A 16813-nucleotide genomic window follows, 5' to 3' on the forward strand; every position below is an offset into this window, starting at 1 on the left:
ACCTGGCAAACTGTGGGTAGAGAGACATCTCAAATCACTAGTCAAAGTTTCTTCCAGCAATGAAACTGATAATTCTTAAAATGTTTACTAAAAGTGAGATGTGATGGCTCAATCCTGTAATTCCAGAATCCCAGCACTCAGGAAGCTGAGGTAGGAGGTTGGCCATGAGTTTAAGACCAGCCTAGAGTGAGACTCTGCCTAAAAAAAAACCAGAAAACCCCACTAAATATACAAAAGTTCATTATAAAAATGGACATCTAGGGCTGGAGAGATGGCTTAGCGGTGAAGCACTTGCCTGTGAAGCCTACGGACCCCGGTTCGAGGCTCAGTTCCCCAGGTCCCACGTTAGCCAGATGCACAAGGGGCGCAGGTGTCTGGAGTTCGTTTGCAGAGGCTGGAAGCCCTGGCGCACCCATTCTCTCTCTCTCTCTCCCTCTATCTGTCTTTCTCTCTGTCGCTCTCAAATAAATAAATAATTTTTAAAAAAATGGACATCTGTGCTGACTCTTACAAGTTATTTATGAGTTTTCATCATATATAATTTGAGCTTAAATAAGCAATGAACAACTTTTTTGCCTGAACTATGAATGGTAAAATGTGTGATTAGGTATAATATTTTTCAAGTAACTCAAGAAGAGTATTTCACTTAGGAATGTGACTGAAGAATTAACTTTGTATAAATAAAGCTTTTTATTTGGTACCAGTGTATATAATGTTTCTGGGAAGAGTTGCATCTGTCTACTGAAATCTGACATGTTGTTGAAGGCCTTCCTGCGTTCAGACACACACGAGGACTCTCCCCATTTTGAATTTTTAGTGATGCATCTTCAGTTGTTGAGTTCTCACAGTACTGGTAACACTCCCCTCCCCGTGACTCTGATGATGCACCTTCAGTTGATATGCATCACAGGACAATTTCCCAGTCACAGTGTTCCTAAGTCTTCTCTCTGGTATGAGTTTGTTGATGGGATGTCAATCGTGATTTCCGCAGGAAGCCCTTCCCACATCTGTGGCAGACAAAAGGTCTCTCCCCACTGTGAGTTCTCCGATGGGTATGTAAAGAGGACCTGCCACTGAAGCCTTTCCCGCACTCGGTGCACACATAGGGCTTCTCACCTGTGTGAATCCTCTGGTGCTCTCTGAGTTGGCCCTTAGAAGACATGGCTTTCCCGCAGTCTGCACATGTGTAGGGCTTCTCCCCAGTGTGAATTCTCTGATGGGTGATGAGGCCTGACTTATGGCTGAAGGCCTTCCCACAGTCAGAACACAAATGAGGTTTCTCACCAGTGTGAATTCGATGATGCACCTTCAGGTGGGATGTTCTCCTGAATGACTTCCCGCAGTTGCAGCATCTGTAAGGTCTCTCATCAGTGTGCATTCGGTGATGTATCTGCAGGTGGGATTTGGTACTGAATAACTTGCCACAGTCATGGCACTTGTAAGGCTTCTCCCCTGTGTGACACCGACGATGTTTCTTCAGATCTGATGCATGAGCAAACAATTTCCCACAGTCACTGCATGTGTATGGCTTCTCTCCGGTGTGAGTTCTCTGGTGGGCACTAAGGACTGACTTCTGGCTGAAGGACTTCCCACAGTCAGAACACTCATAAGGTCTCTCACCAGTGTGTATTCGATGATGCACCTTCAGCTGGGATAGATAACTGAACGGTTTCCCACAGTCAAGGCATTCATAAGGCTTCTCTCCTATGTGAGTTCCTTCATGGGAAGTCAACTCAGACCTCTGAAGGAAGGCTTTCCCACATGTGTGACAGACAAAAGGTGTCTCCCTAGTGCTAGTTAACTGATGTTGACAGAAAGCTGACCTGCCAGTGAAGACCTTCCTGCACACAGTACATTCAATCAGTTTGTGAAAAAGTACTTCATGCTGAATAGGTGGTGGTTTGTGGCTGAGAGTTTTGCCAAACTGATGATCTGTGCACATTTCCTCTCGACTATGAGAAGCTGTCAGGTTAGTGTTAGACGAGTCTTCTGTGAAGAGCTGACTAGATACAACATCATTCGGCTGTTTTGTGACACTGCTTTGATTTACTTCTATGACAGGCTTCACACTTTTTGCAAATGAGCAACATATTGGAGGTCCCCTTTGTGTAGAAATGAGGAGGTACCCCAAAGGAATGGTTTCCCCAGGCTCATCACATTCACAACCCCTGTCTGTGCTCAGTGTTTTCTTGCTGAGGAAAGCACCAGGCCTCAAGGGTGGAATCTGGTTCTGCTGATCTCTCTTAGTTAGGGCAGCATCCTGCCACAGTTCTTCTGAAATGGAACACCATGAACTGTACCTCATAACCTTGCCAATCCCATCATTCAGAAATGAAGCTTTCACAGGAATTTGTGCTGTGTCAAGCTTTGAGTCCCCTGTTGAGAGGGAAAGACATGAAGAAATAGGCAGAATGAATACAATTAAAGAGGAGTGACACAGGGTTCATTGAAACTGCACACAGAAAATCAGAGTCAGGCACTACTGATGCTGACAATGGTGACAATGATAAGAAATACTCCCACAGCCCTTGCATGGATATATATATATATGTGTGGTATATAGCCTCCAGTAGGTGCCAGAGAACTTTCTGTACAATGAACGGAAAATCATTTAAGGGCTGGAGAGATGGCTTAGCAGTTAAGGGGTTTGCCTGCAAAACCAAAGAACCCAGGTTCAATTCTCCAGTACTCATGTAAGCCAGATGCACAAGGTGGTGCATATGTCTAAAGTTTGTTTGCAGTGGCTGGAGGCCCTGGCATGCCCCTCTCTGTTTGTCTGCCTCTCTCTCTCAAATAAATATTTTTAAAAACTCATTTAAGAGCTGGATGTGGTGGTATACACCTTTAATTCCAGCACTCAGGAGGCAGAGGTAGGAGGATTTGCAGTGAGTTTGAGGCCACCCTTAGACTCCATAGTGAATTCCAGGTCAGCCTGGGCTAGAGTGAGACCCTACCTCAAAAAAAAAAAACTATCCCCACCAATTAATGCTACTCCTACCCTCTGGGTAATACACCTACTCTCTGCAGTTTACAAGAGGAACCAGAAGCATACAAGAGCCAAGATCACTTAGTTAAAAGCAACTGGCTCTACTTATGTAAGAGACAAGGCCACAAAGAGGTACAAGGGTAAGCAGGGAGAAAACATCTAGAACACTGGCAGGGGACAGGAAGGCTTCAAGGAAGATCACAGTAGAGAACTTCATTAGTGCTATAAAAATACATACTTATGGGCTGGAGAGATGGCTTAGCGGTTAAGCGCTTGCCTGTGAAGCCTACGGACCCCGGTTCAAGGCTCGGTTCCCCAGGTCCCACGTTAGCCAGATGCACAAGGGGGCGCATGTGTCTGGAGTTCGTTAGCAGCGGCTGGAAGCCCTGGCGCGCCCATTCTCTCTCTCTCCCTCTATCTGTCTTTCTCTGTGTCTGTCGCTCTCAAACAAAATAAATTAAAAAAAAAAATACATACTTATGTCCTTTGCCCAGTTCTTCACCTGGTTAAGTTCTTTGATATATTTTTGTTTTCCATGTGGGTAGGGATCAAACCCAGAGCCTCAGTCATATTAAGAAGGCAATTTATCCATACCCTCAGATTACTGTCCATAAATAGCAATTTTACATAAGAATGGCTTTGCTTATCATTCTTAGAGATTATAAGAATGTACAATGTATTTTAGGTTACCACAAGAAATGCCCAGTGTGAAAGATGAGAACCATGTTGCACAGCTTTTCCATGTAGCTCTAGTCTATCTTAGCACTGTTGACAGGAAAATGATCTTATTTACTCCTAACTTTCATCATTTAATATTCTCTATCCTAACTAAGCTTGCTTGACAGGCTCCTTTGTTCCAAAACAAAACTGCTTCATCAGTAGCAACTGTCATTTGCCATGACAACTAGCTCTAAAGTCACTCCCCACATGAGTGTATTTCAGGCAAACCTCAAAAGCAGTTACTTGGGTGCTAGTGAGATTAGTTGGTGGTTAAAGGCACTTGTCTGTAAAGCCTAATAACCCAGGTTCGATTCCCCAGTACCCATGTAAAGCCAGATGTGTGCATTTGGAGTTTGTTTGCAATGCCTAGAGGCCCTGGCATGCCCATTCTCTCCTCTCCTTGCTTTCAAATAAACAAAAACATTATAAAAAAATAGACCTCAAAATAAAAGAGGGAATCGTTGGAAAGAAGGATGGGTTCAATGGAAAGGGTTTGGAGAAGAGGGAACAAAAGAAGCCAATGGAAGAGGATTATGATCAAAATACATGAATAAAAACTGTTAATAAGAAAGTTTAAATAAAGATATGCTTGGGCTGGAATGAGGGCTCAGTGCTTAAAGTGCTTGCCTGCAAAGCCTAAGGACCCAGCTTTGATTCCCAGTACCCACATAAAGCCAGACACATAAGGTGGCATATGTGTCTGGAGTTCGTCTGGAGGCCCCAGTGCACACATTCTCTCCCTGCCTCTTTTCTCACTCTCTCAAATAAATAAATAAAAGATATGGTTGAGGGCTGGAGAGATGGCTTAGCGGTTAAGTGCTTGCCTGTGAAGCCTAAGGACCCCGGTTCAAGGCTCGGTTCCCCAGGTCCCACGTTAGCCAGATGCACAAGGGGGCGCACGCATCTGGAGTTCGTTTGCAGAGGCTGGAAGCCTTGGCGCGCCCATTCTCTCTCTCTCCCTCTATCTGTCTTTCTCTCTGTGTCTGTGGCTCTCAAATAAATAAATAAAAAATTTAAAAAAAAATTAAAAAAAATAAAAAAAAATAAAAATAAAAAATAAAAGATATGGTTGAGTCACTCCACTTAAGTATAAAGCATCTCCCTGATAAAGCATACTACTACCTAGAGTCTACCTTTGAGAACAAGTTGCCATCCTTTATTTCACAATTACAATACAATGTACTGCAGGGTTTGTTGTGAAAACGGGGCGTAGGATGCAATCTAGGATGCACCACTGAGAGAACAGGTAAGCAAGGAAGGCTCATGGTGCTCTTAAGTGCTATCTAACTACACCTAGGTAACAGTCACTCACCTTGACCGTGGCCAATCTGACATGAGGATTCAGCCTCCCACATCCATGTTTCCTTGTCTTTCTTCATCCTAAAGATGACCTCTGGGCTGGGAATAGGATATCCTGTCAATTGGAAGAATATTGGATTTGTTTCTGTTTTGAGCTTCCTGGGTTTGAGAGGTCATCCCATAGGGTAAGCACCAGTGGAACAGTCAACAGTTTGGACTGGGTACTTGGTGGGGTTCAAAAGTAGTGTACCACCAGGATAAACCACAGGGGGGCATCCCTAAGATACTTCTGCTATCCCACCACATTCAACAAAGAGAAGGAAATAGGCCTAACTTGGATTTCATGCCGCTATGCTCACCCACTGACAAGAGGTGGCTGTAGGTCTCTAGCATCACGTCCTGGTACAAGCATCTCTGGACAGGGTCCAGCTGCTGCCACTCCTCCCAGCTGAAGTCCACAGTCACATCCTCAAAGGACACCAATTTCTGTAACAACACACCTTACTGGAAATACTAATCATGGACAAATAGGACATTACATACAGGGATGTGTTTCAGGGACGTTTCTCCATAGGATGTGTCATTTTAAGCTTTCCACAAAATACCTACTACACACTATATATTCTGGGACAAAAACAAAGTTTATAAAGATACCCCAGCTGGGCATGGTGACTCACACCTCCAATCCCAGCACTTGGGAGGTGGAGGCATTAGGATCATCATGAAGTTGAAGCTAGGCTGGGATAAACAATGAGTTCCAGGTCATCATGGACTAGAGTGAGACGCTGCCTCAAAAACAAAACACTTCTGGTTAGGATGGCAGAATAGAATATATCCAAAGAAACCTGGGGGGAAAGAGGCAAAGTAACACACTCTTTTTACGCTCTTTTTTGCCCCCTTCCAACAAAAATCAAGATCCCTTGGGAGGGCTGGAGAGTTGGCTCAGTGGTTAAGGTTGCGTGCTTGCAAAGCATGACTGCCTGGGTTTGATTTATACAGTACCTGTATAAAGCCAGACATACAAAGTGGCCTATGTGCCATTTGCAGTGGCAAGAAGCCTTGGTGTGATCTCTCTCATTTGGAATTAAACTATTAAAAAATAAAAGAAGATCCCTAGGGAACTTATTAAGCAACCAGCACCTGCCACCTGCCACCCGCCACCCGGAAGCAAATCTCCTCTGGCTGTCCTGCCTGAGCCAGTGGGAGCCTTGGAAACGGGAAAGATGGAAGGCAAAGAATGCAGCCTGAAGAACAGTGACGAGAGTAATACTTTTTCTCCTCACATCCCGCTGATGTGCTATAAGACGTTAAGACTGGGATATCTGAATCCAATAATCAATTTTCACATCACAGGAGAGTGATGACCAGACATAATATGCACCTGACAGGATGCAACATGCACATGTGCCACCACACTATGAAGTATTCTTGCAAAAGAAGAAGAAAAAAGCAAAAGCAAAGTGGAATCTGATCCAGCCTCTAGAGAGAGAGAGCACTTTCCAATGCAAATATAATGGGAACCAGAGAAGTAATCTCAAAATTTCTAGTGGCCATGTTAAAAAGGAACAGATGAAATCAACTTAACAGCATCTTCTACCTTCCTCTCAACATTAGTGTTTCAAGACTTGGCTTTCAAAAGTCAGTGCACTGAGGAATCAGGGTCCTGATATGTATGTGGAAAAGGGTGCTGTGTAGCTGCTGCCTCAGGACTGAAACATTTATGTCTACGGAGAGGCGACAGGCAAAAGGTCTTGTCTGGGGGTTCTAGAAACCTGTAGGCTGTGAACAACTGCTGTGGGGAGACTTTCACAGGCTGTCAACCATGCTGGGAGTAGGAGGTAGGAACTGTCAGGAGACAGCTATCCCAGTCACCCACACTCCTGGAAGCTACTCCTCACCCATGCTCTCACAAGTAAGCCCAAGTATCTCACTGATTCATCAAGCTGAACTTGGGTGGAATAATTTTCTTAGTCTGCTACTGCCCTTTCCCCCTGGTTTAATAATAACAATAATGAAGAAGAAAGAAGAAGGAGAGGAGGAGAAAGAGGAGGAGGAGGAAGAAGAAAGAAGGAAGGAGGAAGAAGAAGAAAGAAAAAGGAGGAAGAGAGAGGAGGGGGGAGAAGGAGGAAGGAGGGAAGAAGGGAGGAAGGAGAGAGGAGGAGGAAGAAGACGAAAGAAGAGGGAGGAGGAAGGAGTCCTCGAGGAGGAGGGAGGAGGAGGAAGAAGAAAGAAGAGGGAGGAGGAAGAAGGAGGAGGAGGAAGCTCACCCCAGGAACAGAAGTCCAGCACTGGCTGCTCCCAGTGTCTGTTCTCTTTTGCTGTAGAGCTGGAGCTGGGGCAGGCTCCTGCTTACCTCACAGGGTCCATCCTGCTCCTCTGCCCCCTGGCCCTGGGGCTTCAGGCAGAAGCTCATGTCAGCAGGCATGTCCTCTCTGGTTTCCTCAGGATCTGGAAGCTGAGTGGGCAACTGAAGTCTTCAAGTACAGCAGCGGGGCAGAGGGCAGCTGTGGGATGCTGGGAAATCCTGCAGCATGCATGGCGTGGCCTGCTCCAGGGATCTGGAAAGGCAACATACAACCCTGGGAAGACAATGACCACGTGGTCACTTGTAAGGGCCCTATATGAAGGTCTTGATGCACACAATACATAGTAGAAAAAGCCCAGAAAAGCTTTATTCTTGTTACTGGCCAGGGTTAGGGGGAAAACATGAGTTTGGAGTAAACTTAAGGATTCATTGCAGCTCTATTACCATTTCACTGTGACTAGAGGAAGACACTGACTCACTTGTAGTTTCTGAGGTGAGGAGGCAGGCATTCTTCACAAGCACTGGGGAGATGTGACTCATCAAGTCCTCAGCACCTGCCTGACATGTGGTAAATATGAACAGAAGTCAACAAGCTACCAACCTAATTTTTTAAAGTAGTTTTTAATTTACTTTAAATATTTTACTTATTTGTTAATGAGAGAGAGGAGAGAGTGTGGGTGTGTGGGGCCTCTTGCCACAAACTCCACATGCATAAGCCATTTGTGCATTTGGGGAATTGAACCTCAGTTGACAGACAGGCTTTGCAAGCAAGCACTTTGAAGTACTGAGCCATCTCCCCAGCCTAATCAACTTAATTTTTATTTGAACTCCACACAACTTCAAATTTTTTAAATTTATTTGCATGCATGCTAGCGTGTATGTGCAGGGGTGCTCCAAAGCTTCTTGTCACCGCAGATAAGCACCAGACATCTGTTCTACTTTTTATGTTCAGTTTACATGGGTAGCTTGGAAACTGGAACCCAACAGGCAACTTAGCAAGCACCTTTATTCACTGAGCCATTTTCCCTCCCCTCAAACAATCTTCTCATCTAGCCTAAACTAGCTGGCTAGGGAGTCCCAGGGGTCTGCCTCTGTTTGCCTCCCCAGATATGGGTTGACATGCATATACAACCAAGCCATTCTATTTTATTCATCGCATACAGCATCCCAGGCTCTTGATAGCACAAACATAAGTCATTGTTCTGAGCAAAGCCTTGGAGGATAGAGCACACTCCCAAGTGAGGGTAATTATCCAAGAGGGTGAGGATCCACCCTGAAGCACAAGTAATTATCCTCAGGGAAATAGATAGCCCCCCTGGGGCCTATGGCAGCAACAGACAGAATAACAATTCAAGGACCTCTCTGCAGGCCCAGAGTTCAAACAAGGATGGGCAGGACCTAGGATGGCTTAATTTTATTTGTTTTCCAGGCACGGTCTGGCTATGTAGCCCTGGCACTACATAGGCCAGCCCCCCGCTTCTTTCTTGCAGTGATTCCAACTCCCCCTCCCACTGCCACCCCACCCCACTTCTGTCTCTTGAGTGCTGGGATCACAGGCATTAGTCATACACCATACTTCTTGCCCTCTAAACCTAAACCTCAGGTCAGTGTTAGGTCGGGATGGGCTCCCAAGATGGAGTCACCATGGTCAGCAGAATGGTGACAGAGGCACAGAAAAGTGTATGATCCACATTCTTCAAGGAACCACCTAGTCATTATCTCCTCCTTGCCTAACAAGGCCCCAGGTCATGGTTTCCTGACCCCTTATCTCATAAGTCACCTGGTCACTGTTCTGGTGTCACATCCTAGCCATTTTAAATGGTTAATGTAATGATCTCCCCTAAAGGAACTTTTCTATTCAACTTAACAAGTTTTTTTTTTTTTTTTTCTTCCTCACTTCCCCCAACTGAAAAAGCCCCATAAAGCACACTATCTGGAAATTCAAACTCAGGTTGGCTGTGCGCCTCTCTTGTGAGCCAGACTGGTGCTTTTCACAAATAAAAGCTTTCATCTTTGCCTCAGGGTGGTCTGTGTGGTCTTGGTCACTCCCAAACCTTGCAGTCAGTATACCAAACAGAGGCTTGGGGGTCATTTTATCTCCTCTGCCTAACATGATCACTTTGAAGGTGTCTCTTCTCTATCTTTTACCATAACCAGTCTCTTGAATAGCCATATTGGGGCAGTGGTCCAACCTCACCCAGACTTTTCCACTAAAAACGTTACACCACCATTCTACTTAACTGTAGGACCCTGATTCTTACCATGTCTACAGCATCTTTAGGAGAGGCCAGTTCTGATCTACCCATACATCTACAACGAACCTTTAATTCTCATATAAACTAATCCCAGGAATTAAGATGTGTTAAAATTTTTTCTTTTTTAGTTCCAGCCTCATTCCAGGAAATACTGTATCAGGAATGGATACAGCCAGGAATTCTGGTTTCTGGACCAACAAAAAACAAAACTCATCTCCCAGCTCTGGTAACTAAATCTATTACACAGCTCTGACAGGAATGAAAATATTCCATTATTATTATTATTATTATTAAAATTTATTTGCAAGCAGAGAAAGAGCGAGTGAGAGAGACACAGAGAAGGAGAGGGAGGGAGAAAAAGGGCATGCCAAGGCTTCCAGCAACTACAGAGGAACTCCAGATGCATGTGCCACTTTGTGCATCTGGCTTTATATGGGAACTGGGGAATCAAATCCAAGTCATTAGGCTTTGCACACAAGTGCCTTAAGTGCTGAGCCATCTCTCTCCAGCCCACAAAGCTATTCTAATGAGACATTTGTGACCCTCCCCCTTGGCTACTCGGGTATTGTAAGAAAGGACCTCAAGAAACTAACTTTCCCCAGTAATCTCATACTAGGAGAAGACAAAGGCTGAAGCCCTGGGCTAGCCAATGGTAGAATTTGTCTCCTCCAGGAAAGAGATTTTCAATTTGTCTGACTCGTTTATAGGAGAGACTGAAACAGAGACAATGGCAATGGGCAGAGCCATGCCTGATAGGATTTTTTTTTTTTTAATTCATGACTCTGGGCCTATGTTAAGACCTTGAAGAACTGTTTCACTCACGTTGAACCAATCTCCTTTTTCTGCCTGCCTTTATTAATTGTGTCTTGTCTTTTTTTTTTTTTTTTTGGTTTTTCGTGGTAGGATTTCATTCTAGCCCAGGCTAACCTGGAACTCACTGTGCAATCTCAGGTCGTCTCGAACTCATGGCGATCCTACATCTGCCTCCCGAGTGCTGGGATTAAAGGCGTGCACCACAGTGCCCCTGTAGAGGGTGGTTGGCCAAACCTAACTTTTTTTTTTCCGGGGAGGGGTGCTGTGAGGACCTAACATAACCCTAAGAAACCCACAACTAAATATGCATAAGCATCTCTCCCCCTGGCTTTTGACTAATCCTGCGTTCGGTCCCGGAGGATTCTGTGGGAAAGCTTAGGAAGACTAAGGATACCCGGTCCCGTTTAGGTTAAAGCAGTAGTTAAATGCATGTTTCCATTCTTATGTACTTTATGGTGTTTTCTCAGCGTTTGCACCCAGAGCCAGGCTTTACGGCTGAAATCCCTACAGACACTCCCAGGCTAGAAAGCGCAGAGCAATGCACCTCACAAACACCAACACTGTCCCCCCACGTGTCTCCAGTCCACCCTCACCACTCACTCTCCCGACCCCTGTGGTCACCCGCCGCCGCCCCGACCCTGTGACAAAGTCCCCCACCCCGAAGCACCAGCTCCCCACCAGGACCAGGACTGACCCTCAGCGCCCCGGGCGGACAGTCCCGCCCGAGTGACCACCAAGGTGCCGCGGAGACGCTCGTCCACTGTCCTCCGTGGACAGCTCGGAGGGGCGACGGCGTAAAACCCGACATGGAAGTAACCTGAAGTGAGGTTAGAACATTCTCTTACTCCCAGAAAATCAACCAGCTTGACTGCAAGCCCTCGCAGGGCCATCAGACGCCCATCACTCAAATGACCTCGCCGCACCGAGCACAACGCCGACCGCCACCCCGTCCCGCTCCTCACCGCTGCAAGCTCGGCGCGCGGCGCGCGGCGCCCCCGTCCCGGCGCAGCCGACTTCCGCCCGGGGATGGACGCCAGGACCCCCTCGGTAACATCCCCATTCCTTCCGCGAGCCCGCAACGACGTCGACACAGAACCACCAGAAAATCCAAGCTGGAGATGGCCACTCTAGGCCACCTCCGGTAACAATCACCTTTCACTCGCGCTTTCTTCCGGTGAAGGCTGACCACGAGCATGCGCACTACTACAAACGAGGTTATGGCTTGCCAATAGTTATCATGGCGCGTGAGGTGCTTCCTGTTTCTTCCGGAACTGTCATGGCCGCGCCCATGGCACCACACTATAGGTCTCCATCATTTAAGCATTCCCTTCATACAGTCTGGGAAGGCTTGTGGAAAGAGGCTGTCTCAAATTATCATGAGATATGTCATTTATTTCATATTGGTGTGTACATATATCTATTTCTAACAGAGGCTGACATTGCATATTGTGAAAAAGTACTTTTTCTATCTTCAAATGGACTTAAATGCTTCCTTAGTTGGTCGTGAGGCTAATTTAATCTAGTGGTAGAGTGATTGCCTGAGAAAATTAAGGCCCTGGGTTTGGTCCCCAGAAACAGGAAAATTAAGGTTCTTTGTTTTATAAGCTGCTAAAAATAGAAAATTAAGTCTTGTATAACATTTAAAAAGGGTCTGAAATGAATCTTCTTGTACATAATTTAGGAGTATTTCATAGTCCCCAGATGATGAACAAAAACTTCTGATTCAGATGAAGAATTAAAAAAGAAAAATTTTGAACACACAGAAACAATCTAGAACCTAAGGGGGCAGAAATGAAGAGGGGCCAGTTAGAGTGAAAACACCCAGTAATGTAAAATGAATTGTAGACCTGAACGAGATTATGAGGAATTAAGTGGTATTTTAGCATGTGATACATCTCTGGGGTTATCTCTGAAAGGCTTAAGGGCAGACACAGGAAGTATAATGGGCTCTCACTTCCAGAAATGATCTTATTTTTGAGCTACCAACCCGTGCATTTTTGCAGATAAATTTCGTGTGTCCTGATCACCATGGCTCAATTCCAGGCACACTTTTACACTGAAAACAAGAAATACACAGTCAATGATGTTCCCTTCTCAATTCCCGCCACCTCTGAAATTGCTGACCTCAGTAGCATCATTAATAAACTACTGCAGGCCAAAAATGAGTTGCACAAGCATGTGGAGTTTGATTTTCTTATCAAGGGCCAGTTTCTGCGAATGCCCTTGGTCAAGCACATAGAACTAGAGAACATTTCATCGGAAGAGGTTGTGGAGTTATATGTGGAGAAATACACCGCACCCCAGCCAGAGCAGTGCATGTTCCATGATGACTGGATCAGTTCAATGGAAGGGGCAGAGGAATGGATTTTAACTGGTTCTTATGATAAGACTTCTGGAATCTGGTCCTTGGAAGGAAAGTCAATAATGACAATTGCGGGACATACAGATGTTGTGAAAGATTTGGCTTGGGTAAAAAAAAGATAGTTTGTCTTGCTGGCTCCTGAGTGCCTCCATGGATCAGACAATCCTCCTGTGGGAGTGGGATGTGGAGAGGAACAAGGTGGAAGCCCTGCACTGCCGCAGGGGTCATTGCCAGCAGTGTGGACTCCATAGCTGTTGATAGCTCAGGGACTACATTTTGCAGTGGTTCCTGGGATAAGATGCTAAAGATCTGGTCTACAGTCCTGACAGATGAAGATTAAATGGAGGAATCTACAGATCGTCCAAGAAAGAAACAAAAAACAGAGCAGTTGGGGCTGACAGGAACTCCCATAGTGACCCTCTCTGGCCACACAGAAGCAATTTCCTCAGTACTGTGGTCAGATGCTGAAGAAATCTGCAGTGCATCTTGGGACCACACAATTAGAATGTGGGATGTTGAGTCTGGTGGTCTTAAGTCAACTTTGTCAGGAAACAAAGTGTTTAATTGTATTTCCTATTCTCCACTTTGTAAACGTCTGGCATCTGGAAGCACAGATAGGCATATCAGATTGTGGGATCCTCGAGCTAAAGATGGTTCTTTGGTGTCGCTGTCCCTAACCTCACGTACAGGCTGGGTCACATCAGTGAAGCGGTCTCCTACCCATGAACAGCAGCTGATTTCAGGCTCTTTAGATAAAATTGTCAAGCAGTGGGACACAAGAAGTTGCAAGGCTCCTCTGTATGATTTGGCTGCTCATGAAGTTAAAGTCCTAAGTGTGGACTGGACAGACACGGGACTACTTCTGAGGGGAGGAGCGGACAGTAAGCTGTCCTCCTACAGATGCTCTCCTACTACTTCCCATGTGGGCGCGTAATGACGACGGATAATTTCATCACGGACGCTCTTTCTTGTTGGGATTTTGTTTTTTGTTTGTTTTTTTTTGAGATTGGTAGAGTCTCACTGTAATGCCATAGACACTTTATAAATTAAACTGGTAGAGAATCATCAGATTACATCGTTAACACAGAGACAGAAAATGAAAGGCCCAAGAATTCAGAAGCCCCAAAATACTATCACGCTCCAAAGGGAGCTTAAGCGGGCCCCTGCATACCTCAAACTCCAGGCTTTACTCTGTTGGAAGCAAGTAAAGAATCCCTCTTCTCATTATATCAGAGCCCGCTCCTAATATAAAACTAGGTAAAAAGGGCATGAGCTAGCCCTCAAGGATGGGAAATGAGTAATGAAGTGAACCAATTATTTAGATTCTGTAAATAGCCTGTACCATAAGCCTTAATAGCCCACACGGTAAGCCTTAGTAGCCCGCACCATAAGCCGTAGCAGCCTGCCTCAAACCACCAAGGTCACAGGAGACTGATACCACACTCTGCTACCCCCACCCAAGGACGTGCGCAAATGCTGACCTCCAAGGTCATAGGAGACTGATACCACACTCTGCTACTCCCACCCAAGGACCTGCACAAATGCTGACCACCAAGGTCATAGGAGACTGATTGGTCCACGAGGGGCTTGAACAAATTAAACTAATTGGCTTAAAAACTATGGAGTGGCACAAACTGACTGGCTCTACAGTCCTCTATCCCTGTGCGGTGTACGACTGTGGGCCCCAGCGCGCTTGGAATAAAATCCTCTTACAGTTTGCATCAAGACCGCTTCTCGTGAGTGATTTGGGGTGTCGCCATATCCGGGCAGAGTGTGGGGTCCCCATCTTGGGGTTCCTTCAAAAACACCCTTTTAAAGTTTGCATAATGGTTCACGCTTCATAATAGGGAACATTTTACTATCATGGTGTCTTTCTTTTGTGTATATGAAATTATAGTATGTGGCCTGTATTCTCTACCTTATGTAGACTCTTAAAATTAAACTGGTTTAAAATTAAAAAAAAAAAAAAAGAGAATTTGTGTGTTGGGCTCCTTCCAGCACTGGTAGTGCCGAGGGAAGAACCAGGCCTGCTGGTTCCTCCCTAGGGGTTGAGGGAGGATGATGAGCATTGGAAGACCCAGAAACCTCTCCTGGCCACAGGAGAAAAACCACAGTGAGTCAGGAGTCTTTTCAAAGCAGGACTCACTTTATTGTTACAGGCGGGTGTTTATATAATATTGAGAACGAAGGCGGAGACTTTAGGGTGGGGTGAGATGTAAGGGCCAATAGCATACAGCGATCTTTGAGATGATTGGTTCTAAGGGCGCATGGGGGGGCAGGACTCTAACTTCCTGTGCAGAAGTAGCTGGCCAGAGGCCATTTGGCCCCCTGCTGAGTCACAGCTGGGCAGAGGCAGTTAGGCTCAGGAAGTTCCATTAGGCCTCACGTCTGGGCCTCTCAAGGCCCAACATTTGTGTATACTTATGCCCTATATTTTCCATCACCTCACCTTTCACTCTTCCAGTGGTGTGTCACTGACTAATGGTTCCAGGATAGGCCCAGTACAGACTATATAGCTTCCTCACTTGTCACAAGCAAGGAAGATTGACTGACACAGAAGCTCAAGAGCTGATTTCACCTCCCCAGGTAGTGGAAGCACAAATACACCTTGCTCTTAAGACAGAATGGAGGGCCATACATATGTGACATATAGGTATGGAAAGTGAGCCTTGTGTGCCATGGTGAGGAATGAGGTCACAGAGGTGAGTCCTGAGGGACTCCATGTAGCGGCTGAAGATCCTCTGTTTCTCATCCTGAATGAGATTTTGAAGACAGTGGCAGGAATTAGAAGCAAGGCAGCCTTGTTTTGTATGCAGTCAAAGTCACAAGCCCATATATACAGAAATGTCTACATACTCTGATAAACACTAGTAACATCCCATGAAAATGGCCTGTAGGAGTATCCTACAGTCAAGATTTATACCCTGGGTCCTCAACTAGAAGTCCTCATTAAGAATCCCTGGGGCATCAACTACCAGCCCTGGGTAAAATATCTGGGAATACAAGGCTGGCCCACTTTCTCCCATTCAGGGTGGGAAGGAAACCCCAGACCTAATTAAAGGAACTACCCAGATTGTAGGCTCTTCTTTGGACCAATCTACTTTCTTTGTTTTTAAACATTCTCTAGGCCAGAATACTATCTGGCGGCCTGTCTTTGGGTCTCCTCTCTTATGGAAGCCCCTCTATGGTGCTGCTCACCTTCAGGACCATGACACCAGCTGAAAGATAGGATAAAAAAATTCAAGATAAACTTTGTAAAGAAACAGATGGTGGCTGCAAAACAGCTAAAGGGGAACCTAAACCTTATGCCCCAGGAAGAGTAAAATTTAAAAATAGACAAGATATAGATTGAGCCAACAAGTTTCGAGAAAAACAGGAATGAGGAAATGGTCTCCTAAAATAGCCTAACCGGAGGCTTGAACTCTGGTTGAGTAAAGATAACATGTTTTGACATAACTGTACCAGTAAAGTTGCAACAAAGGTTAACAATCCCTGCTTGGTAAGCATCCTTGTAAAACCTCCCCCTACCTGCTCTTGCTATAGAAATCCTATAAAAAGAAACCTCCAAAGGGGCTGGGGGTCGATTCCTCTGTCTCCTGCGTGAGATAAGTGTATACCCCAGAGCTCTGGCCTTCCCGAATAAAGCCTCATGCTTTTGCAGCAAGTTCGGTCTCCTGTGTGTCTTTGGGTGCGTGCTCTCCTGAGACTTGAGTGAGGGTCTCCCTCCTGGGAGTCTTTCACAGCCTCACCTGTTTGGTGACCTTTCCTGGGACTGGTGTTGACTTTGGACAGAACCATCCAGTCCTACAACTCCTGTGAATGCAAGGCCAATGGTGGGTGCTCAAAGTTCTGAGTCGGGGAGCTTAGGCTGAGAGCTGATGAACTGAAGGCTTGGCAGAGTGTGGGGCATGGAAGTTCTTGTCTGGCTGCTTTCTGAGGTGGTGGTGGGTGTGCTGCCTTGTCTCAAGATGGAAATTCTGTCTCACCCTTCAAATTGCTGTACATCATCCCATGACCTGGGTCAAGACCTGGTCCAGGTCATGGGGAGTCCTCCTGGTCTGGGGAGCAGGGAC

The 16813-nt window shown here is 45.8% G+C and overlaps 1 protein-coding gene and 1 pseudogene across 3 annotated transcripts; one reads left to right on the forward strand and one right to left on the reverse strand.

The window, feature by feature from the left end:
- Positions 1-666: 666 nt before the first annotated feature.
- Positions 667-11518, reverse strand: LOC101617497 (zinc finger protein 175-like). 3 transcript variants are annotated; one of them, XM_045134394.1, is made up of 6 exons: positions 11341-11518; positions 7790-7868; positions 7359-7563; positions 5365-5491; positions 5019-5120; positions 667-2376 (listed from the first exon to the last, which is right to left on the reverse strand). In XM_045134394.1, exons 3-6 carry the CDS (start codon positions 7428-7430, stop codon positions 935-937), a joined length of 1743 nt encoding a protein of 580 aa, XP_044990329.1. In that variant the 5' UTR covers positions 7431-7563; positions 7790-7868; positions 11341-11518; the 3' UTR covers positions 667-934. The 3 variants fall into 3 exon arrangements, with proteins under 3 accessions (XP_044990329.1, XP_044990328.1, XP_044990330.1); XM_045134393.1 differs by having other exon boundaries at positions 7359-7584; XM_045134395.1 differs by lacking the exon at positions 11341-11518 and having other exon boundaries at positions 7359-7584; positions 7786-7866.
- Positions 11519-12398: 880 nt separating this feature from the next.
- Positions 12399-13674, forward strand: LOC101617200 (annotated as a pseudogene).
- The last annotated feature ends 3139 nt before the right edge of the window (positions 13675-16813 follow it).

The sequence above is a fragment of the Jaculus jaculus genome, chromosome 14 (assembly GCF_020740685.1).
Source record: "Jaculus jaculus isolate mJacJac1 chromosome 14, mJacJac1.mat.Y.cur, whole genome shotgun sequence".
NCBI classification, from domain to species: Eukaryota; Metazoa; Chordata; class Mammalia; order Rodentia; family Dipodidae; genus Jaculus; species Jaculus jaculus.

What these genes read in the sequence shown, in the direction of transcription:
- LOC101617497 (XM_045134394.1), bottom strand. Translation starts at nt 7,430, where the DNA reads ATGCCTGCTGACATGAGCTTCTGCCTGAAGCCCCAGGGCCAGGGGGCA. An exon ending in AGCAGGATGGACCCTGTGAG is followed by an intron (nt 5,492 to 7,358) that starts GTAAGCAGGAGC and finishes GTGTTGTTACAG; the next exon opens with AAATTGGTGTCCTTTGAGGA. An exon ending in TCAGATTGGCCACGGTCAAG is followed by an intron (nt 2,377 to 5,018) that starts GTGAGTGACTGT and finishes CCCTCTCAACAG; the next exon opens with GGGACTCAAAGCTTGACACA.